The sequence below is a fragment of the Theropithecus gelada genome, chromosome 11 (genome assembly GCF_003255815.1).
Source record: "Theropithecus gelada isolate Dixy chromosome 11, Tgel_1.0, whole genome shotgun sequence".
Classification (NCBI taxonomy): Eukaryota; Metazoa; Chordata; class Mammalia; order Primates; family Cercopithecidae; genus Theropithecus; species Theropithecus gelada.
Window position 1 is genome coordinate 113,291,271 of NC_037679.1, and position 25,431 is coordinate 113,316,701.

General features: G+C 36.3%; 1 protein-coding gene across 5 annotated transcripts in view; it reads left to right on the plus strand.

The window, feature by feature from the left end:
• Positions 1-25,431, plus strand: part of PLEKHA5 (pleckstrin homology domain containing A5) — a 250,338-nt gene that overhangs the window by 102,621 nt on the left and 122,286 nt on the right. For all 5 annotated transcript variants that reach the window (XM_025401931.1, XM_025401933.1, XM_025401932.1 and 2 more), the window contains one exon: positions 24,885-24,968. In XM_025401931.1, the coding sequence (XP_025257716.1) occupies positions 24,885-24,968 (84 nt within the window). The remainder of the gene's footprint in view (positions 1-24,884; positions 24,969-25,431) is intronic.

Consider the following 25,431-nt stretch of genomic DNA (forward strand, 5'->3'; position numbering starts at 1 on the left):
ACTGATTTTCTCAAGATTAATTCATGCTCTGAAATGGCTGTCATTATGTCCAGAAGGTATAAAAATCAGAAGGGCAAATGAACTAAAAGGTCCCCCACCTCATTGGCCATGCCTAATTAACATGCCTGTACCTAGTTGCAAGGGAAGCCAGGAAATGTAGTACTTTTGCAGGGTGCATTCCTTCCCTAAATAAAGCTGAGCAAGAAAAAAAGAATGAGCAGTGGATAGCAGTGACCAATCTCTGCCACAGCAGCATTTGTTGAAGATTAACCAGGTTTAGAGTTCAGTAGCAGCTGTTTTGCAAAAGCCTTTGTAAGAGAACATTTCATTCGAAATCTAAACAGTAATATAAGCTAAGTCAAACTTGTTTTCAAGTTCATATCACATCTCATTTTCTTTCGCATTCATTTCTGCATCACCTCTGGACAGTAGGAGCCCACTAAGATCCCAGCTTAGTGCTTTTAATTGTTGTGGTGGGTCCTTAGTGTAAGTCCTGCTTCACAGTAAGTGAAACTACTTCATGGGAAAATCAGCTTTCCCAAGGGCATTTGTGATAAACGCAAACCCTCGTCAACCCTCCATGTGACTTGTGGTCCTCTGCTGATAAATCTCCTTTGATTATAACCCTTCTCTCTTTAGTAGCTGTCTGTGGCCTACTATGTTACACCCAGGTCCCTTTGTCTAATACTCACAACCTACTAAGCCATTGCATTATAACTAAGCCAAACTAACCGTTTCATTTTTACCCCAATATATTTGCATCATGACTTCCTATTTTCTACTCTCCAGACCCTGCCTATCCTTTATAGGATTCAAACTCAAAGCCCATTTATATTTTTCTCTGTTTTTTCTGATCTGCATGTCTTTTAGAACGATAGCTGTTGCATAATGAGCTCTAATTAAATGTCAGACACTATTGTTGTAAGGCTTTAATGTTTTCGTTTGTTTCATCATAACAACTGTATGAGGAAGATGTTATTAGACGCATTTCAGAGATGAAGGAAGAACTGAGGCACAGAAAAGTACAATAGTTTCCCTAAGACCTGATCCAGAATTCTGATCTAGGCAACCAAAGTGCATTTGTGCAGTAGCATATCTGGCTCCAAAGTTCATTTATGCAGTAGCATATCTAATATTCTCACTTGTATTTTACTTCTGTGCTTATCTAGCCCCTTTACCCACCCACACCTAGTTTAGACATTCTCTTTTTTTCTTTTAATTTTTTAATTCTCCTACAGGATCTAGAAGAAAAATGCTTATTTTATGGAAAAAGCATTACACTCTAGATATTTGCTAAATAAATGAAAAATCTATTATTAGCCAAGTAATCAAATCTCAAACCATTTGTGTGATTTTTTTAACCCTAGACAGCAGTATGTGTAACATTTTCAATAAATTTCCAAAATAAAGGATAAGTGGTTTCATTTAAAAGGAAAGAAAAAACTTGTTGACAAAGGAATTTATACAAATGAAGTGAAAAAAGGAAAAAGAAATCTGCCCTCCAGTGTCAGAAATATGAATGTAGAAGTGTGGCCAGTTAAAACTTGTTTTTGTTTTTTAAGTTACTCATAGCAGAGAAATATTTAGTTTGTTTTTTGTTTGGTTTTAAGGGAAAATAGCCATACCCCAGTAAAGCTTGATGTTGGCAGGCAAATGGTCTTGGTTGGAGTTGCTGACATGAGACCACATGACTGTGTCTGTTATGCAATATCATGGTGAGTCAAGGACAACTTATGAAGTCAGTTACTTTTTCAGCACCTTTCATTGAGTCCGTTGTAGAGATAGAAGTGTCTTTTAGGTCCTAAGGCTGTGTCTTAATCATGAGTCTCCATAACACAGTCTGTCCTGTACTGTGGTAGTAAAACTTTTTTAAAACAGGGTATTTTCTTGCTCCCCTACAAAAGGGTAAGCAGGAGTTTCTTAATAAGTAAATCAAGCTAACACACAAAGCAACCATTGTAAGAGTTTCTTTGAGGCCTTTTTTTTTTTTTATGATAATGAAACTGGTAACACTATCATATGTTTAATTCTATTCCTGCATCAAAAACATACCATGTGTCTTCCAAGCAGATGGTACAAGTGTAGAATTGACTGTTAGTACTTGAATAATAGATATATTGTTGGTAAATCAGGCTCTGTAGAAAACGAGTTAGATTTTATTTCCTTCAGAGTGAAAGTCATTTTATATACAGTTAGAGTGTAAGTCACAAACTACTATTCACAAGTGTACATTCACATAAATATATGCAATTTTTGTCAATTTTGAAAAATGTATATTCATCCAAAAGGTTATACTTAGGACCTAGGCAAGGAAACTACAACTGAATTCACACACACACACACACACATAAAATATATATGTGTATATAAATATATATTTACTCTTAAAGCTTGAGTTAATTTCATATTCATATTTGTGATTTCATATTCATCAGTGTGTTCTTGAATCATAATTTATTATGCTAGAATTTGAAGATTATCTTTCATAAAGCATAAGTTTTTACAAATGTAATTTTTTATTACCACTGTATATTTAATTATAAAATCAGTAAATTTAAGTTTTTATACATTTGTTGCATACATACTCTTTGACTGGAAATTTTTCTAGAACTGTAGTGATTAAGCTGAAAATGTAGTTTCCAGAGTCCATTAAAAGAGTCACCACTCAGTCTGTTTTTTTCCGTTGAGAGAAATTGTCTTCAAGCACCCAAAGATAGAGTTTAAATATGCCAAAGGAGGTATAAATATAACCACACATTTCTCCTATAGCTCAGAAGCTGAGATGCCATATGAAAACAAGGACACAGGGAAGAAATAGGATTAGTTTTATTGCTCAAAGTGTTGCTGCTTTTTAGATTGTATTTCTCATTTTGGTTTGTATTTGGCTGTATGAATGAACTTATTAGATGTTAGTCCAGTCTCCATGAGTATATACTCTCCACCTGGTGTGAAAATGGTTTATATTGACAGATTATTTGAGATGGAAGTACCCATGTCTCCAAATTTTGTTGGTTATGCTGATTGTTCCTAATATGTAGTACTGGAACTACCTGAGTGAGGGAGATGGGGGTAGATCTCTCTAACATTTAAGCTGGTAGATCTCTCTAACATTTAAGCTGGACCTGAATAATGTAAATTAGTGAGATATGCAAGTTATGACAGTTCAGTTGTACTAATCTCATACAAGAAGTGGAAAGAATTTAGAAAGGATTTGGAAGAAATAAGGAGAACAAAAAATGTCTAAGTTAGTCTCTTATTAAACTGGCCTTACTTGTCATTGATAAGTTGAGAACCTGATATTTTCAAATTACATGGTTCTGAATCCCATTAGTAAGCAAATGTATTTTAGAGGTTGTCACTCTCTGAGGAGGAAGATTCTAATGTATGAAGGGCTTTTTCACTATAATTGGTCTCTTCCTAAGCAAGTGTTTATGGATTCATTTGATTCTTAAATCATTCAACTCTTCCAGTTACTTTTTCTAAGGGTTGCTGTGTAGTGAAATTTCAACTGTAAAAGAAAACCAAGATGATAGCATGGAGCAACCCTTGAACATGTACTGGGTGGTGGATGAAAAATATCTGAACTTTTATGTTAGTATCAAATGAGGATGACGAGACTAGCATTGTGTTTAGAAGTTGTTGGCCCCACACCCACATCGATTGTCTTCCTTGGTGGCATAGAGTTTATTCTTATACTCCAGTTTCTATAGTGGTTACCTGTGCTGTAAGTTCATGGGATATTTGAAGCCTACCTCAGGTAATCATTAGGTGTAAGGGTTTAATTTCTGTAAGCTGATTTACTCTTATGTGATTACCAACTTATAGCAGACGATGATGAGGAAATGAAAGAGAGAAAGACACCGTATTTTCAAATTATTTTAAAATTTACTTTTGTAATTATGTTACTTTGGTTTTTCTTTTTTTTAAGTCATGAACAAATGGTACATGCTACACCAAAATAAATGAATTTGGAAATTTGGGGAAAAGAGGGAAAGGAGATTATCATTATTCTTAATTTTTGCCTCTGTTTAAACTTGGGATGTAGTATGCGGTTGTACTCTTCTCATTGTACTAGTATTTTTCTGATCTGAACAATTTGTATTAAATAACCTAGGCAATAAAAATCAGTAGTCAACTGGTGAAACATTTGCATGCATCGTGTTGTACAGCACTATTACTTACTGTATAGAAAAGAGATTGGTAGGAGATCTGTTTCTTACCCGTTAAAAGAACTACTTTGAATGTGTGTGATGAGTAAATTGGTACCAATTTATGGTATTCAGAACACCTCATGCTGGATTTAGTTGTTTGAACAGAAGCCTGTTTACTAGAGTGAATGCTGGGAAACTAGGTTAAGTCAAGGTCAAGGCTGGCACTTGGAAGAAGAAAGTGGTCAAAGTTTTAAATGGCACTGAGAAGTAGAGTAACATAAGGGCTGAAAAATTATAAATATCACAATTAGATCTTTAGTCATTATCACAAATATTGCTGAGGAATGTGCTGAAACATGTTATTTGGTGGAGAATACTTTGGAGGCCCTCATGGGATTTTTTTCTGTGGCTTTTTAATGAAGCATTGTTCCTGACCTATAGTATAGAGATAACATGAAAAGAGAATCAGGATTAATTGAGATTTAGCATTCCCCTTGATTTAAAGACGTTATTAGCTCCCACGAAGTAGTGGAGCATTGATCCACAGTCCTCCTAAGCTTCTTTTCCTAAAATGTGGTTTGGGCAGAATTGAGAAAGCTAAGCTTGTCATCAGTGACATTTGGGGAAAACTGGACAGAAGTTTACAAGGAACTTGTGAGAATTGCCCTATTTGTAACCTATTGTTTTCCTTGAATGAATAGTTTCTCTTTAACAGGGCATCCTTTTTAAATGTAAAATTTAGATTCCATCTTAGATTTGCACTTTTATAGCTACTGCTACCTGTAACTGAAATCGCCTCTTGAAACAGTCAGGTCGGCTGTCAGTTTGTTAAGCCTTTTCCAGATTCCCCCAGGCATTTAGCCATTTCCTCCTCTGTGCTCTACAAATGAGGTTGTGTTATAATGATCTGTTTACAGCTCTTTCTCCTTCTTATTAAACTGTCACTTCAGGCTGTTAGGGCCTTGAGAGCAGGGACCTTATCTTATTCCCCCCTTCACAACTGTGTTTTCCCTGTGGTAGTCCTTCTGTAAAAGGTGACTGTATAAAAGGGCCTGACCCTCACAGGTTCTAGAGAAGCTGTGCAGGGTACTGGTAACTTCATAAACCAAACACTTGGTTGACTTGATGCTTCTTAGTATCCCTCATAAGCTTCCAGAGTCTCTTGACACATCCCTGCTGATTCGTTGTATTGTTTTTCTCCTGGCAGCCATATGCAGAACCACCATGCCACTGTGTGATTATGCAGACATCATGCTGCAATTTTATTACAAAAATGTCTGCCTTCAGATGGGTTGATTTTTATAGCATATACAACAGTGAATACACCTAAACCAGCTCTGTCAGGATAATACAAAATTCCTTCATAGTAAGTTTTTAGAGGTGTTTTGTTACAGCTGTCTGATGAGAGAACAGTGAAGACTTTATTATATAATAGAAGATCAAATTGATTTGGGGGTAAGGATAGTAATATTATGATATTTTAATCCTCATACAGTGTTTATAGGTTATAGCTTTTTTTTTTTTAATTTTAGTTTCTCTCATTTGTTTTTTAAAGGGGGCTGTCCTTGGCTTTTAGAACTGTGGAAAAGTTGTTTCATTGACTTCTTTTTCATGTTTCTGAGAATGGATTTGTTTTCTTCTATTGTATGAGGAGCTTAAACTTGAACATATTTGAAACTAACAAAGCCTTCACTGAAAAAAATGAGAAATATCATGAATCACTGCTTCTCTAAAACATATGCAAACCCTTCTGGTTATAGCAAACTGTGTTGGCTTGCTTATCTATATTTCAAATTACATGATGAAACAATTTTGTTTTCTCAACTTGAGATGCTATTTTTAATTTTTGTTACAGCAGTTTCATGTGAAAGGAATTTGTTTTAGCACCAGTTATGTTGCGTGCTAGATTTAGTTGTAAGACAACTCAGATTGAGGTATCTAAAAATTTTTATATCAGTAGCATTCTAACAAGGTACGTACAATATGTTTTGTAAAATGGTTTGCCCACACACTGTTAAAAATCCCCATTTTGGGTAAAGGGCAGGAACTGTAGAAGAAATACAGTCAGCCACTAAATGTCAGTCAACATTTAATGAAACATGTATTATGTGGTAAGCACTGTTCAAATTGCTTGACATGGTTTTTCTTATACAATAATCAGAAAAATCTCATGAGGATTACATTATTGTTTATTTTCTGAAAGGAAATGGAGTCACGGGGAGGCTAAGTAACCTGCCTGTGGTCAAAAAACTGTTGAGAAAAGGAACTGGGCTTGAACTGGGGTCATCTGACTTCATAGCTGATGTGCTTTTGACCTTTAAGCCGTACTGCCTTCTGTGTGAATAGGCATATGAAGAAAGGTTTAACCTCACTTTAAATTGAAACATACGCACAATTAAAACAGTGTGATGACTTTTCTTGCAAAGAAGAAAAATAATTGTCAGTATTCAGTATGAGCTGAGATGTAGGGAAAGGAGAAATTTAATGCACCGAGGTGCAAATATACATTGTTACCTCTTTTTGGAGGATAGTGTGTGTAAATGTTGAAAACATGCACATGTTGTGACCTATCCATCCCACTTCTGAGAATTATCCTACATAGCTAAACACAGAAAAGCACAAAGATGTCTGAGCAGTCATTACAAAAGCAAAGTTAGGAATGTAATTGCTGACATGGAAACCTGTCCACAGCATATTATCGAGTGAAAGAAAGCATGTTGCAAAACAACATGTATAGTTTTATTTCCTTCTGTTAAATAAGTACCATAATGTTTATGTTACAAACTCTGGTTTGAAGTGATGTTCACCAAAATGTTAACAACTCTTATCTTTTCTGCTAGTTAGTATACCTTGGTAATCAAATGTCTGGGCAGCGCAGGCACTCTACCTGGGATTGAATCCTGTTTAACTTACTATCATTGTGACTGTGGGCAAATTACTTAACTGCTTTGTGCCTTAGTTACTTCAGTAAAATGGAGATCACTATTATAGAATCTATCTTGTTGGGTTGTGAGGCTCACATGAATTTGTAAAGTGCTTAACATAGTAAGTGATCGATAAAACTGAGCAACCATCATCATCATTTCTGGGTGGTGAAATTCCAGGCAGTTTTAGCCTTTTATATACCTTTTATTGCTTGAATTTTTGAAACAAATAAGTATCATCTTGGAAAGAACAGGAAAAACTGTTTTTTAGAGTCATTTTAGTTGGTGTGCTTACAGTTTAAACAAGAAGTATCCATTTATTTAGAGCTAAGTTTATTTTAATACTCAGTAAATGCTTTCTTCAATAACTATTTGCAGCCATGTATCTTGGTGTTTTATCCTATGCTATATGCCAATTTTAAGGGAATTGAAATCATATTTTACTCTTATGGCTGGAAGGCATGCATAATCACAACAGATTCTTCCTGGAGGAGCTGCCTTAATTTGCGGCTGCAATGACATGTTTGAGTGTGACGTCAGTCTGGTGTCAGACTTCCAGAGTGGCAGGCCAGCCTCACAACCACAGTATATTTCCTCAGTGCTTCATCCCCATAGTGCTCATTGAGAACAGCTCGAAGACAAAAGAGTTGAGTCTTATTTTTACTCCGGTGTCCTTTTTGCCTGTAATTGAATATCCTTTTAAGAATTGATTTTGGTGAAGCCTGGTGAGTAATTCTTGTTACTTTTATGTATTAATAATAAATAGCTAATGGCTAAGTGAACAGTAGTCCTTTTCCTCTGTTAATGATCCTATGGCAAATAGTCTTTGTAGCTCTAGTGCCAGGCACAATGTCTACTGCAAAGGATTTACATACTATAAATATTATATTGTTGTAGAAATATAAATATATTCATTAGATTTTCAAATGCTTGAACATTTTAAGATTTGAGCATTGGAAATATCTTCGTCTTCGTCCCTCCTTAACTTTAGGCTACATGAATACATAGTAGTCACAAATTGCTTTAAAACCTAAAGGTTTGTATTTAAAATCTTATTATACCTTACTTTTAACTTACTCAGAGAAGATGCTTGATTTGCCCCTAGACCTCCAAAGAGAATTAGATGAATAATTCTTCAGATGTTCCTGTGGAGGTACTAACACTATACATTATATAATTTTTTTAAGGTATATCAATACTAGTCTAAACTTATTAATAGAAGCTGCTATTTCTTTAATTCTTCAGTTATTTGGGCCATTTCAGTGATATGATTCAAAATAGGAATCTTTACTGACTTAAAATTTAAGAGCGATATAATGGCAGGAGATTATATATTACAGATAGTATTTTATTTAGCATTTAAAGACATTTCTTAATTTTTAAAGAAATTAAGAGTTCTGCTGTTAATTGTAGAGGCCAGGCAAGATTTATTAATAATATCAATTCATGTTTCTTTGAATTGTACTATGTAAATTGATTTTTGTTGTTTTAAAAGCATTAGTTTAAGAAGTAGGTTATGTTGGGTAAGTTTTTTATTTTGTTTTTAGACATAGCTATTTTGCTTATAAATTCTTTTTCCCTGTTTCATATGGATGCATGATACCATTGTAATTTCATTCTATTTATATTGTACAAACTAAAGCCTATAAAGTCTTACACTTTGCCATTTCTGGCATAATTGTTTTCTTGCATTTTCGGCAGCAGCCTTGTGATTTCAAGGTCTGTTAGAAGAATTTCCAAACAAAGTTTTTTCTTAAGAATAAAAAAAGAATAGTTTTTTTCTTATAATTGTGCTACTGTAGTTTTTTGTGTGTTTGCTACTCTAGTTTTCAAGTCTAGATGAGGAAAACATGATATGGAAATTCTTACTAAATGTGTTAAATATTTTCACTTCAGTTTTCTGAAGCAGTTGAAGAATGACTTGCTGTACATATTTTTTGTGAATAATATAGTTAGGTATTGAAGTGATCTAAATCAGCTTTTTGTATGTGAATGTGAAAGGAATAACAAGTTTTAGGAATTAACAATAACTGCTTCATATTATGACTCCCAGTATATTATACATCTATACTTAGAAACATAGAAATGTAGAAGTAGGGCTTCAAGTTTGCTCTGTTTGACTTGAAAGTCTTAATTTAAGATCCACAATTTTTTCCTTAAGTTGCTGAATTTTCAGATTCCAACTAAGATTCTACCCAGTTTAAGTATACAGAAGAATATTTCCATTCTCTTTAAAAATTTATCTTGAATCCACTGAAAATGTTTTAACATGGCTTTAAGTCTGTATTTTAAACTTAATCAGTAAGTTACTGTGGTGATGATGAATTGGAATATTCAGTATACATTTTAAACAAAGATGTTTTTGAGACATTATGACATCATAGGTCATGGGTTGCTACGAAAGTTCAAGTGAGGAGAAACTATTTCAACTTTTTTTTGTATGAACAGGAAATTATATCTGGCAAAAAAAAAAAAAAGTAAAAGAAGAGGGCAATGAGCAGAGCTGTGGGGATAACTTGAAATTTAACATAAAAGTTTTTCTCTAGAATAAAGCAGTAAAACAGAGCACTTGTCTGTTTTCCAGTGGATAAGGTATGCTTTGAGGAACGCTTTCCACCAATACTATAGACTGCTTGAAAAAGTATAATTTTGCTACTCTTCTTTGTTTGAAATTTAGCCTAGTAAACTCAGATGGAATAGTATTGGTCTTAAGGCCCTTATAGTCTTAAACTATATTTTTGTTTCCTCTTGGTAGACAGTACAAAACCTTGTATATATCGGGTGCTTACTAAATATTTCAACAGGAAGAAAATGAATTGGCAAAGCAAGTTAAATACCTGAGGAGGATATCTTGATCTTTGCATTGTAGAGACTCCATCTTCACTCTGATGATCAAAACCTGCCAGTTAACTAGCCTGTTGATAGCATGCCCTGCGTTGTACTCTGCTGGAAGGAAATGTGTCTCCAGAGTGAAATAGTGCCATCACAGTGTCCTGCAGTGGCCATTGGATTTCCCCCATGTCTCTAGTTATTGCCCATTCTGCTCACAATGTCACTGCTATAGGAATTGGGTTACTTACCCTGCTATTCTGGGTTGGATTTCTGTCCCACTCGTGCCTCGTCGGCAAGTGAGAAATTTCTCAGTGTTGAGGATAATGATTTATTGACTAAACTGAGCCTAAATTAAGTGCCGTGTGCATCACATGAAGTGCATTACTATTTGGGCTTTTTCAGGGTTTTAAAAAATATATTATTTTGGAATTGAAGTAAAAGAAAACCTAGGAGGGGAACAGATACATTGTTTCAAACTTATATAATGCATTTTATATACATAAACATATTGTTAGTTAAAGCCTAGATTTTCAACCACATTTCTTTGTGCCCTAGCCAGCCTCAATCTGCACTGAACTCCAGCCACATCTGACTAATCCCGCTGATTCCACCAGGCTCAATTCAAATGGTAGCCACTTCCATAATGCCCTCTCTGCTCTTTTCCTTTCTAAGCAAGATCAATCCCTAGTCGGTTTCCCCTTTGTATTTTGTTTATGGTTATGTGAGTCTTCATGTTTATTTATTTGTATTTATAATATTACTAAGGCTGTGTCACCGGTGCCTACCACATATAGAATGAATAAAGGTATTTGTTATGCTACGAGATAGCTCTTTTGAAAGAAAGCCAACCGTTTTTTACAAAACCTTTTTGTATCATAGGAATATCATTTGACTTATGAGTCAGCTACTTTTTTATTCTTGAAGAAATTGTTTAGATAAAGCTCACGCAGCATATGAAAATGAATATTGCACGATGAAGAATAAGTGATTAGCAATTTTTTTCCTATTTAAACTGAACTGTTCCTCTGTCAGTTTGACTCTATTGGAAAGAATGTGTTTTATCTACAGTAAAATAATTGGATCTCTTTAAATTGTGTGGTAATTTATGTGTAGGGTATAATTTGGTTAACTTTCTAAAGTGGAGTGTGACCACACACACAAGAGTAGATTCTTAAACTTTTACTAATTTGCCTTTTGCTTCCTTCCCAAAGGTATAATAAACTTCTATTTAATGCATGTAACAATAAAATACTACAAATTAGTATTCATTAGGGAGATTTTTTTTTTTTTAAAGACAGGGTCTTGCTCTGTTGCCCAGGCTGGAGTGTAATGGCACCATCATAGCTCACTGCAGCCTTGAACTCCTAAGCTTAAGGGATCCTCCCACCTCAGCTTCCTGAGTAATTGGGACTATAAGGATGCACCGCCTCACCTGGCTAAGTTTTAATATTATTATTATTTTATTATTATTATTATTATTATTATTATTATTATTATTTGTAGAGACAGGGCCTTTCTTTATTGCCCAGGCTAGCCTCAAACTCCTGGCCTCAAGCAGTCCTCTCACTTCGGCTTCCCAAAGTGCTGGGATTACAGGCTATGTATATTTTTGAATGCCATGTTATTGCTTTTAAATGACGAGAATATTTCTGATTATTGAAATGTTTCTGAGTTGGGGTTCTGCCCAGTTTTAAAAGTCAGTAAGACTTTTGTGACACAATATTTTTATGCAAGTGACTTTGCAACTTTTCGAGTAAGTATTCTTTTAACCCACTAAAATATACCTGTGAGCATTTTTATTCTGTTATGTGGCTTTATTATAAGTGCTTTTTCCATGTATCATTCAACAGTAAACTTTAACCTTGGATCACATTATCAGTGTTCCTTATTCATTAAATTATAATTGTATGCAAGCCATTATACTTCACATTAAAGATGATGCAGAGAGCCCACTATTATTTAAAGCAAGGAAGTGACATAATTTACTTGTTTTTAAGAAATCTGATTCGACTGACACATTCAAGTTCAGCTATTCTATGGTGAGGGCTCTATTAGATCCAGCTAATATGCCTTGGTATGTAACCAGATACTTTATCCTTTTAAAGGGATAGGGGTTTTATTGTGCTGCTTATGGTTAGTTTGGTTTGGTTTTTTGGTTTTGATTCCTGTTCTACAGAAAGAAGTTGAAGCTCAGCTTGGATGATAAACTCAATAGTGAAAAGTCTTGTTACAATGAGATGGATTGGGATGCTGTTAAGAGAGTCTTATGTTGTACATGATAAATACATACTGTCTTAATTTTTCAGTTGAAAAATAAATTGTAAAAATAGCTGGGTGCAATGGCTCATGCCTGTAATCCCAGCACTTTGGGAAGCCGAGGCAGGCGATCACTGGAGGCTTAGGAGTTCAAGCCTGGACAACATGATAAAACCCATCTCTACTAAAAATACACAAATTCTCTGGGCATGGTGGTGGTGCCTGTAATCCCATCTACTTGGGAGGCTGAGGCAGGAGAATCACTTGAACCTGGGAGTTAGAGGTTGCAGTGAGCCCAAAATCACACCACTGTACTCCAGCCTGCCTGGGAAATAAGAGTGACACTCCGTCTAAAGAAAAAAAAAAAAGAAAAGAAAAATAAATTGTAAAATAAATATATTTTTTAAAAAAAATAAATATTTTTTTTTTTAAAAAAGAGAGTCTTGGAACCGTATGTGCCTGCACAGTGGCTGAGATGTTATTAGCAGTCAATATCACTTAATTCTAGAATACTTGGCAGAAAATTACTTTGGCAAATTAGTGTGTACATTTTAAGAATCATATTTCTTTTTTAACCATATAGTACCAGTTAATCTTCCCATTTTCTTAAATGGTTCAGAGTCACTCAAATGACTTACAGTTGAAAGAATTATCTAAATTATGTTAAGCACTTTTGCTTTTAATTTATCAAGTGATCTAAAATGTAACTGTGCCATGATACTTGGGATGGATGTGATAGGTACATTTTGTTTTTAACTAGCATCATTCTTACATTACTTTCAGAATTGCTTTAAACTCATTAAAAGGTGTTCATTTTGTAAATTCCGGTGGTTTTGTTTTGTTTTGTTTGGTTTGGTTTTGTTTGTGTGTGTGTGTGTGTGTGTGTGTGTGTGTGTGTTTCTTTTTTGAGACAGAGTCTCAGTCTGTCATCCAGGCTGGAGTCAAGTGGCGCGATCTCGACTCACTGCAGCCTCCACATCCCGGGTTCAATGGGACTACAGGTGTGCGTCACTGTACCTGGCTAATTTTTGTATTTTTAGTAGACACAGGGTTTCACCATTTTGGCCAGAGTGGTCTCAAACTTCTGACCTCAGGTGATCGGCCTGCCTCAGCCTCCCAAAGTGCTAGAATTACAGGCATGAGCCACCACACCCAGCCCATTTTGTAGATTCTTAATGTGTATGCTGGTTTTATTCAAGAGAGCTTTTAAGAAAGGTAACTTCGAAATTATCAGTGAAAAACCAAATTCTAAAACAGGGGAGTTGGTATGTGAGCCTTTTATGTTTTGAACATTTAATTTTTTTCCCCTTAATGTTCTTAATGTCTGTAATAATGGTTTTAGCTTTGTACTTACAGTGTTACATCATACTCATATTTTCTCACTGGGGTTTAAGTCATCTCCTCTGAGTCAAGCAAGATTTTTAGTTCCTGTTCGGTGCAACACATGCTTTACAATTGTTATTATTTGTATTTAAATTCTTTGATACCGGTTGGTGGTCTGAACAGCTAAGAGTAGAAAATGATTGTGAAACTTCCAAGGATGAGAGGCATTGGGTTTAAAATTAAACTAGAATTGGGAAAGGTTTCATTGCTGTGCTTCAGATAGAAATGATCCTGGGGTGATAGTAGGCAGTGAGATGAGAGGAGGAGGGAAGAGGAACAGTGAGGGAGGCAGCATGTGCATGGCACATCTGCTGTCAGTGGAAGAAGGAAAGGGCCTCTAAGGAAAGTATGGCTTTATTCTGTTCTAGTGTCGTTGAACACAAAATGAAAGACAGAACTGAGAAGTCTCGTTGGCTGTGGAAGAGTTGGAGAAAGGGGCAGCTGTTGAAAGGTTGGGATCTGAAAAGGAGAGCAGCTCAAGCCTTGGAGGCACTCCTATTTGGAGTATGACTTCTGGCAACTTTCTAAATGCTATGAGCCTCAGTTTATGTATTCATAAACTGCAAATAATAGCACCTACCTCAAATGGGCTCTGTGAGGATTGTCAAGGCCATTGTGTGACAGCTGAATATGTGAGTAGCACTGAGTGAAATGCTTAAGTGGTAGCTGTTATGGTGGTGATCATACTATTTATTGCTGGAGGTGAGGATGAGTGAGGTTTTCACACCTGATTAATCCCTTCTTTTCCCCCAAGAAATTGGAAGTTACCCATTTTCTAAATGATGAGAGGAGAAAGAATAGAAAATAAAGGGTTAAGACCTTAAGAAGAATTTGTAGATGGTGGGTAAATGAAACATTGAGGTTTGAGCAGGATGTCTGGAAGCAGTTAGTTCTAAGTTAAAGGCAAATGGCATTTAGAACTAAATGTGGGGAAAGGAAATATATACTTTTCATGTTTTACCCCACAAAAAAAATTACAATCTTTGAGATTGCTAACTCAGTGGTTATTTCTTCACATAACCAAGATGCAAGAATTCAGTTTCAAGAAAGGCAGAGCACTTTTAATGTTTTTCTTTTGTTCTTAAAACATTGCCTTTAATTGTAAGCACAATTTTCTGTGCCAGCATATTTTCAGTTTAAAAATAAATTGCAGAAACAGTCTTTGTAGCAGCCAGATTTCAACAGGACATTTTTTTCCTTTTTATTACAATGAAAATAAATTAAAATAGTTAGCTATGTAAAACATTAAGAAATTTTGTATTTAATAATAATTTTTAAATTACTTGACAGCATAGACTGAATTGATTTAATAACTAAATGGCTGCTACAAACATGTTTTTTAAACCTAATTAAGATTTGATTGTTTGAGTTGCAAAATTACAAGACACTGCGTGATTTCTATTGATGAAAGCTCTTCACTTTTAAGACAAGCTGGAGAGTATAATTGTTTTATAGAGTAATGAAACTAAGGCCAACTTGAGAATGTAGTAAATTATAGTTAAAAATTATAGTACTCTTTTTGGTTTCACTAGAAGGATACTGAAAACACAAGTTAAAAGCACACATCTGAGCTTTTTGCTGCGTAGTTTTCTTCACAGAGGAATACAATAGCTTCCATAGTTTCCACACCTCTTCTGCCCCACTCAAGTCTAACATTATTGTGGATATGTGGCAGCTTTTGTGGGTTGGGCCTTTATAAAAGTTCAAGTCATAATACTGGCTTTTGTTGCCAGGATCGGCAGAAGAATTGCCAAATGGCAGCTGCCAAACCAATATGCTATTCTGTTTTTCTTAAACTAAATTAAATATTTCTCTCTTTCCCGTAAGGGAAATACAAGATTCAGAGCAAATCATATAAATGGGTTGACATCTTAGTTTAGCAAGAAACAACTGAAATCTCTTCTGTGGGATTCTAAAATACATATTACTCGTTTTGCACAGTAGATACATTTTCAATGATGTTACCATGGTTACACATATGAAACACTGCATTATACAGCTTGCTTTGCCTGACTGTAATGTATCACTCAGAAGAATAGTATTGGCTGTTATTGGCAATATGTTAATAGCAATTTCAGTATTCTTTTTAAAAAGCATAGTGGATTTTGGATTAAAAAGCAGAGTGGATTTTTAACTGCTTTGTCACTGAAGTTACCCATGAAATAGAGATTTTTTTAAAAACCCACCAAAAACACATGCTCCCACAAGGAAGAACTGCATTATAACCGGTAGTCAGTGTGTAGCCAAAACATTAAAACATATTACTGAAGGTAGAAACAAAATCTCTAAAGATCTGAAGTTCAGGTTGAATCACCCTTTTACCTTCCCAAAGCAAGAAATTAGTAAAACCATTTTCCTCTTTTACCATATAAAACACAGAAATCTACTTTTGAATATACTAGCGCACATGTTTCCTTTGGACCATATGTAAGTTGCTTTGTCTAAGAAAACAGAATATTTCTTAGCCAATAGCCTCTTCCTTCCCCTTTTTCCTTGCTGTTATAATATAACCTCATTTTATTCAGTTTCCTCTAGGTGGGCCACAGACAAAGTTGTGCATCTTGACTGGAGTTAGCTCGCTCACCATAGTAGTCCCACTTATTTTGCCGTTGGTTGACTTGGACATGGAATCTCATATCTCTGACTAGTGAGATTCTTGAGAAAGATGGCCAGAGAGATTTTGGGAAACTTAGCGGGCAAATCACCCTAAGTCAGGAGTTCGAGACCAGCCTGGCCAACATGGTGAAACCCCATCTCTACTAAAAATACAAAAATTAGCCGGGCGTGTCGGCAGGTGCCGACAGGTGTCAAAAAACAAAAACAAAAACAAAAAAACCTTCCTTTTAACTCTAGACTTTGTGGTTCAGAGTATTACTTTGTGATACAGCAGCAGCTTGGGCTTGTGAGGTTGCCTAACTAAAAAGCATAGGGCAACCCAGTAAAGATGGCAGTGCTGCAGTATTAAGCAATCCTGGGTCATCATCTCTTTGAAATCATAAGTATTATTTTAAAATCAGGAATAGTTCTTTTTCATACATGATTTTAAAAATATATCTCATTTACTGCTTTGTTTTTTTTTCTGAGACGGAGTCTCACTCTGTTGCCCAGGCTGGAGTGCAGTGGCACAATCTCAGCTCACTACAAGCTCCACCTCCCGGGTTCACACCATTCTCCTGCCTCAGCCTCCCGAGTAGCTGGGACTATGGGCATCCACCACCACGCCTGGCTAATTTTTTCTATTTTTAGTAGGGATGGGGTTTCACTGTGTTAGCCATGATGGTCTCGAACTCTTGACCTCGTGAGCCACCGCGCCCAGCCTACTGCTTTGTTATATATATGTAACATTACTGGAATTTTTAAATGTTTAAATCTAGTACATTTACGGCTGGGCACGGTGGCTCACACCTGTAATCTCAGCACTTTGGGAGGCTGAGGCGGGTGGGTCACAAGGTCAAGAGTTCGAGACCAGCCTGACCATGATGGTGAAACCCCGTCTTTACTAAAAATACAAAAATTAGCCAGGCGTAGTGGTGGGCGCCTGTAATCCCAGCTACTCAGGAAGCTGAGGCAGGGAACTGCTTGAACCCGGGGGGCGGATGTTGCAGTTAGCCAATATCACACCACTGCACTCCCGCTAGGCAACAAAGCGAGACCAAAAAAAAAAAAAATTTAGTACATTTAGTACTGGATTCATTTCTATATAAATCAAATTCTGATTTTTAAATAACTTCTAATAAGGGTATTTTACCTGTAGGTATCAGATAAAAGATGTTTGCATTCAATGAAGTTCTGCATGGTTTTGGTCTTATTAGATGACAGGAATTTTAATACCAAATTTCTTTTGTCAGTTAGTACTTAATTGCATTGAAGAGTTTCTTTCCTTGTATAATTTGAAGTAACTCTCCATTAGGAATGAAATAGTCCCCTCACTTTTATGGACTTTTATTATTTTAACCGGAAATATGAAACACCATATTAACAAACAAGTTTTTTTTTCTAATAGCATATTTTAATTGGGGTTTATATTGAAATGTACACTTTATGTGTTTATTTTCATGAGAGAAGGTGTGCGTGGTTGTGATGTTTTTTAAGGAATGCCTTTGGCATCCTCCTTTATATGTCTCCTGAGGAGGGAAAACCATAGCAATGTAGACTCTACGAAAAGTATCTTCCTTTAATTACCCTGGAAAGGGAGACAAACACCAACTTCCCCCATTTTCAGAGTGCTGTCATACAGTTTTAGTTATTTATATAAAAGAAACCTGTCACTTAACGTTGATTTAAACCTGGTAAATTGCTCTTCCTTCCGTCACTAGTTCATAGGAGCTGTGTGCTTTAGCTTTCTCTTTTTATCTAAGCTTCCAGAAAGCTCAGAACTAAGATGTCTGCTTAAAAGTTTAGCATAGCCCAGGTGTTCCAGTAGTTACCTACATAATTCATTATTTGGTTTATAAAATACATAAGACTGGAAAAGGAATTAGGTAGACTAATGAATTTCTATTTTATCTCCAGTAGACATGTCATTTTAGTGTTATACAATTTGATGGAAATATATATACCATTTTATATGCACACTGATTTAGTCATCTTAAAATCCTTCACAACCAAATTATTATTAACTGAAATAATAGTTTCATAGAAGCTTTAAAGTATCAGGCCTTTCATTTACTCTTCTGATTATAGTAAATGATTAAAACTCTGGTAATAAATAGGAAAAAGACATAACGCCAAAGCACAAGCAAACTGTGTTGCTATTTATCAATTCCTTGGTATCTGTTTTTAAAAAAAAAAAAAAAAAAAGGTGACGGTGGAGGTATTCATTCATTTTATACTGACCTTTAGAGCATAATCAGCAAGTTGAGCTTGTAAATATGACCTGTTTTCTTTAGCCCTGAACGCTCTAGATTAACGGAGTCCTTAAAAAAAAATTAAGTTAAATTAATTTAAATTTAACTTAAAAAAATTTAACTTAATTTAACTTAAATTTAACTTAAAAATTTAACTTAATTTAACTTAAAAAAAAAAGAGAGAGAGGGAGAGACAAGGTCTTGCTCTGTTGCCCGCGCTGGAGTGCAGTGGTAATCATAGCTCACTGCAGCCTCAAACTCCTGGGCTCAAACATTTCTCCTGCTTCAGCCTCCCAAGTAGCTATTTTAAAAATTAGGTGGGTGTGGTGGTGTGCACCTGTAGTCCCAGCTACTTAAGACTGAGGTAAGAGGATTGCATGAACTTTGGGAGGTTGAAGCTGCAGAGAGCTGTGTTCACATCACTGCATTATGGCCTGGGGGATAGAGTGTTTAATCTTTAATACCATACTTTTTTGCCCAGACTTGAGTACATTGGTGCTATCTCAGCTTACTGCAGCCTCTGCCTCTTGAGGTCAAGCAATTCTCATGCTGCAGCCACCAGAGTAGCTGGGATTACAGGCGTGCGCCACTATGCCTGGCTAATTTCTGTATTTTTAGTAGAGACAGGGTTTCGCTATGTTGGCCAGGCTGGTCTCGAACTCCTGGCCTCAAGTGATCTACCCTCCTGGGCCTCCCAAAGTACTGGGATTACAGGCATAATACCATGTTTTTTAATGTACCTTTTCAATGTTTAGATATATTTAGATACACAAATACTTAACATTATACTGCAGTGGCCTATAGTATTCAATACAGTAACATGTCATACCTGCTTTTATCCTAGAAGCAATAAGCTATACTATATAGCCTAGATTTATATATAAGTATATTTTCTATTTTTATGGTAGGCAGTACCAACTAGGTTTGTGTATATACACTTTATGATGTTCACACAACTAAAATCACCTAATATGTTTTAGAATGTGTCACCATAGTTGGGGTTGAGTATGATGAAACAAACAAACAAAATGTATTACCATAGTTAAGTGACATGTGACTGTATTTGGGTGGGCACGAAGTTAAACTTTTAATTTAAATAATTGACCAAATACTAATATAATGATGACATATACTCAATGTCCTGCAGTTCATAATAATTGTAAATAACATTTATCGAGTGCTTGTTATTTTCTACATCTCCATTATAAAGTAGGTTCCATGAGGGCAAGGATTTTTTTGTTTTTCTTACTGCTTTATGATACATTTTAATTTATAAATTAGGCACAGTGGGCCAGCCATGCTGACTCATGCCTGTAATCCCAGCAGTTTGGGAAACCATAGTAGGAAGATCATTGAGCCCAGGAGTTTGAGGCCAGACTGGGCAACCTAGCAAGACCCCATCTGTTTTTTTAAAAATTAGGCACAGTAAAAGCTTAACTATAATAACTAATAAAAGTGTAACAGCACGCCAGCATCACAAGCCTTGTACTCTGGGTGTGTGTGTGGAGGGGTCATTATTAAGTAAAATAAGGGTTGTTTGAACACAAAAACTGCAGTACCTCAACAGTTAATCTGAGAACCAGGCCAACTACTGAGTAACTAATGGGGCAGGTAGCATCGAGAGTTTAGAGACACTGGGCAAAGGGATGATTCACATCATAGATGAGATAGAGCAGGATGGAGAGAGATTTCATCACACTACTCAGAACAGCTCACAATTTAAAACTTATGAATTGTTTATTTCTGGGATTTTCTATTTAATATTTTTGGACGGCAGTTGACTGAGGGTAACTGAAACCATAGAAAGCAAAACCACAGATAAGGGAGGACTACCGTATATAAATATATGTCTATATAGATGTTATATTTATGAAAATATTTGTGTGTGTATATATGTATATGTTGACTAAATGAAGGAATAACCTGTGACATAGCTGCGTTTATTCAGTTGAGACACGGAGAGGTAAAGTAAGTTGCGAAAGATCACCTAGCTATTAAGTGGAGGAGCTGAGATTCAAACCTGTGTAGTCTGATTTCAGAAACTGTGCTCTCAACTACCATTGTTTTCTGCTACCTCTGTTGTGTTTAGAGAAATACAGGGACACAAATAGTAAATATTGCTTTTCTTATTCAGTAGAGTCAGTTATTTTAAGGGTTATGATAACCTAATGCAGGGCTTCCCACCCTCAGCATTGCTGACGTTTCTGGAGGTTTATTTGGACATGGAGGGCTCTACTCTGCATTCTAAAATGTTTAGCAGCACCCTGGCCTCTATGCACTAGACACCAGTAACATTTCCCCAGTTGTGACATTCAAAATGTTGCCAGGGATTGCCAGATGTTCCCCTGGAGGCAAAATCACCCAACTGAGAACCACTTATCTAGACCTACACATTAAAACATCATCAAGGGAAGTCTGGAAGTAAGAGTAGGTAAACACTGGCATTGTATTTAGAAAAGTCTGGACTTCCTACTAGGCCACAGTGACTACAGAGACAAGGTGGGAATTAGTTTGTTCTGTGACCATAGGTATGTCTTATATCAAGACCTGAATTTGGCCGGGCGCAGAGGCTCATAACTGTAATCCCAGCACTTTGGAAGGCCGAGGCCGGTGGATCACCTGAGGACAGGAGTTTGAGACCAGCCTGACCAACATGGTGAAACCCTCTCTACTAAAACTACAAAATTTTTTTAGCCAGGCATGGTGGTGCATGCCTGTAATCCCAAATACTTGGGAGACTGAGGCAAGAGAATCACTTGAACCTGGGAGGCAGAACTTGCAGTGAGCTGAGATCGCGCCATTGCACTCAAGCCTGGGCAACAAGAGTGAAACTCGTCTCAAAAATAATAATAATAATAAAATAAAATAAAGACGTGAATGTTATCCTTTTTATAAGGATTCTTCTAGAAATACAAATTGTTTTAAATACTTTTTTTTATTTTCAGTTTTTATTAAGCATAAAATATCTGAGAAGAATTTTTTTTTTTTTTTTTTTTTGAGACGGAGTCTCGCTGTGTCGCCCAGGCTGGAGTGCAGTGGCCGGATCTCAGCTCATTGCAAGCTCCGCCTCCCGGGTTTTTACGCCATTCTCCTGCCTCAGCCTCCCGAGTAGCTGGGACTACAGGCGCCCACCACCTCGCCCGGCTAGTTTTTTGTATTTTTTAGTAGAGACGGGGTTTCACCGTGTTAGCCAGGATGGTCTCGAACTCCTGACCTCGTGATCTGCCCGTCTCGGCCTCCCAAAGTGCTGGGATTACAGGCTTGAGCCACCGCGCCCGGCCTGAGAAGAATTTTTTTAAATGACACCTTGTTTCAGTGTCTGTTAAAATTCTAATGCATTTTTAGTAGGATAGTGATATGGTAGTTTGTAATTTAGTAGTGCAATATATTTTGCAAAAATATAGCATGTGTGTCTCTAAAAATCACCTCATCGTGCAAAATCTGGAAACAAAAAAAAGCAGGGCTTGCCGGGGGGAGTGGATTTAGGAGCACACCACTCAAAAACTTCATTAGCAACACATACAGGAACCGAATAAAAATGGTAGCATAATAAATATGACATTTGGCCTTGAAAAAGACCCGCAGTTTGCTTGTGAAAGTAACTAGGTGTTGAAAGGGTTTCAGCACGTTAATTTTTGGGAAGTTTTGGGGGGAAGGTTATCTGAAATTGAGTTGAAAGCTGTAGGCCCGGCGCGGTGGCTCACACCTGTAATCCCAGCAGTTTAGGAAGCCAAGGCTGACGGATCACTTGAGGCCAGGAGTTCAAGAGAAGCCTGGCAAACATGGCAAAACCCCATCTCTACTAAAAATGGAAAAAATTAGCCAGGCATGGTGGCACATGCTTGTAATCCCAGCTAACTTGGGAGGCTGAGGCAGGAGGATCGCTTGAACCCAGGAGGTGTAGGTTGCAGTGATCTGAGATTGTGCCACTTCACTGCAGCCTGGGCAACAGAGCAAAACTTTGTCTCAAAAAAAAAAAAAAGAAAAGAAAAAAAAGTTGTATCACCAGATGTGGATAAGTGTGTTTCATAAAACAGGCAATGAACTGAAGTAGCTGCTACATGTTTGAGGTGTGTGCAGATATACATTTTGTGTACTCCTGTGTGGCTGGGTTTTGTCAGGTGCAGTTTTTTGCATCCATCTAGAGTCTCTCACAGATAAAATCATGCATAAGCAAGTGCAAAGTCGTATTATGCTCAAATTGTTCCTTTAACATACAAATCATGTTGAAACAGTTCCAGCAAGCATTGTAGCAGAACTGATGATTCTCTTGATCTGGATTTTGAGGCCCAGCAAAACAACAACAACAACAACTTGTGAAATGCGGAAAAGAATGGCAGATCTAAGATGAAAACATACAATTTGTAATAATACAGGGGACAAACTTTGGTAAAATTGAGAAAAGGCTAGAATCATTATCTTCCCTTCCCTGCCCTTCCTGTGGTCCTCAGCAGTCACTCCTCCGTTGTGCCAAGGACAATGGTCAGGACCTACCAGTGAGCCAGCTACCTCCCAGGGTGTCAAGTGCTGTATCTATTAAAGTTTTTCTAAATATTAACAGTTGGCTCTATGTGTTTCTTAGACCACTTGAATTAAGGAATAATAGAAACACTGTGTTTCATTAATGATTCTACTTTTACAATAGTCAATACGGAATTTTAAAAAAACTTTATCTATATCTTTATATTTATAGAGTTTCAATTTTATTTAATGGATTAAGTTTCAGGGTATTGAGTTACCCAAAAAAATATGAAAATTAGGATTTGGAAAAAGAACTTAAGCATATGAAATTTACCTGGAAGTTTGCAGGTTGTGGTTATAGACTTCTCACCATACAGAGCATATGTACTAATATTTTAAGATTAACAAAAAAAACTAATATTCAATACAGACCTTACAAGGTAAATTTTCTAATGTCAGGCATGTCAATGATGGGTCTCTGTTACAGATTACTTTATGGTATATGACTTAATGAAAATTATTATAGACTATTTAATATATCAATGTATATTGCATATTATTTCGAGCATCTAGTATTTTTGGCTTAAATGAATAGGGGTTTTTTTCCTTCTTTCATTCAAGAACAGTTGAAGACCTTATCACTCAACCTAGAAAGAATACTATTTCTTAGGCAAACATCTAATTCTCCAAATATAATCATAACTTAATTCAAAGCAATTTTTTTCAGTAAACATAACAGATGTTTCTTTGTTGTTGTTTCCACATTTCATCTACTTAAGATTTTTGCTTCTCCTTCAGATTTCATTTTTTTTCTACAACATACCTTCCTCAAGTGTCAAAAAATTAATCTCATTACATTATCTATACAAAGGTTGTTTTGTAAAACAGAAACACTGTAAAGTATTCCTGTTTCAGAACCTTCTATTTTTTTAAGGTACTGGTGCACATATAGTAGTACTGTTAGGTTTTCTTTCCATTTATGAATTTGGCATTAGTACTCTGTAATGCACCCATGTTGGACCATGAAACAGTGGAGGTAGGTAGACACTCATACTTATTTTTCATGACCCACCTATGAAGTATAAAATACAGTAATCTTTGTATTTTACAATGCAATGTAAAGAGCCAAACAGCCAAATCAACTTACTTTTTTGAGGGGAGGGGGCTGGGGGGAGACAGAGTCTTTCTCTGTTGCCCAGACTGGAGTGCAATGGCACAATCTCAGCTCACTGCAACCTCCATCACCCAGGTTCAAGCAATTCTCCTGCCTCAGCCTCCTGAGTAGTTGGGACTACAGGAACACGCCACCACACCCGGCTAATTTTTGTGTTTTTAGTAGAAATGGGGTTTCACCATGTTGGTCAGGCTGGTCTTGAACGCCTGACCTCAAGTGATCCACCTTCCTTGGCGCTCCAAGGTGTTGGGATTACAGGTGTGAGCCACAGCACCTGGCCTGCAACTTACTTTTGTTTATAAAATAATGAAAAAGGATTGAGACCAGACTGAGAAGGGATGCATTTAACTGTTTTGTAAAAATATAAGTAACATTTTCACACACAGGCACTCCCAATAGATAGTAGGAAAGATATATTTAGGAATCTCAAAAGGCTGGTGGCCAGGCACCGTGTCTCACGCCTGTAATCCCAGCACTTTGGGAGGCCGAGGCGGGTGGCTCACCTGAGGTCAGGAGTTCAAGATCAACCTGACCAACATGGTGAAACCTTGTCTCTACTAAAAATACAAAAAATTACCTGGGCGTCATGGTGGGTGCCTGTAATCCGAGCTACTCGGGAGGCTGAGGCAGGAGAATCGCTTGAACCCAGAAGGCAGAGGTTGTAGTGAGCTGAGATCGTGCCGTTGCACTCCAGCCTGGGCGACAAGTGTAAAACTCCATCTCAAAAACAAACAAACAAACAAAAAGGCTGGGAGTTTGAATTTCATTTCCTTTGTAGACTAACTTTAATGTTACAATAAATAAATGGGCATTTTAAATACCTACACGTTCTGTTTTTCTTTTATTCTTTTTTCAGCCATAATGAAAGGAAAGTGACCTGCAAACATCCAGTCACAGGACAACCATCACAGGACAATTGTATTTTTGTAGTGAATGAACAGTAAGTAAAGAGTTTCATGGAATGCCTGTATTCAAAATTGGGTTAGCATTGAAATTGCTGTTATTTATATTTCAATTTAACAGCTTTCTTATCTGGACATTTGTAGTCAAGTATAATAACAGAATGCCAGCTGTTCATGATGTGTCATATAGAAACCTGACTTAAACATTTTTTCATGAGGAATGTAATCTCAGAAGCTATTTTTATAGTACTTCAAACACAGTAAGCTCAAGAGCCCGGGATGCAAGCATAGAGAAACTATGTAAACTTGGTTAGATTATTAAAGTAATTTGAGCTCAGTTTTCTCGTCCTTAAATCAGATAGTGATAATTACTATTTCACAAGAGTTTTATAAGCGTCAAATGAAATATGTGTAAGAATGTATTATACTATAGAGCTATTCACAGAGTTAGTTACTGAAATTGTTATTGCTTTTTAAATTAGAATAATCTTATAATTCATT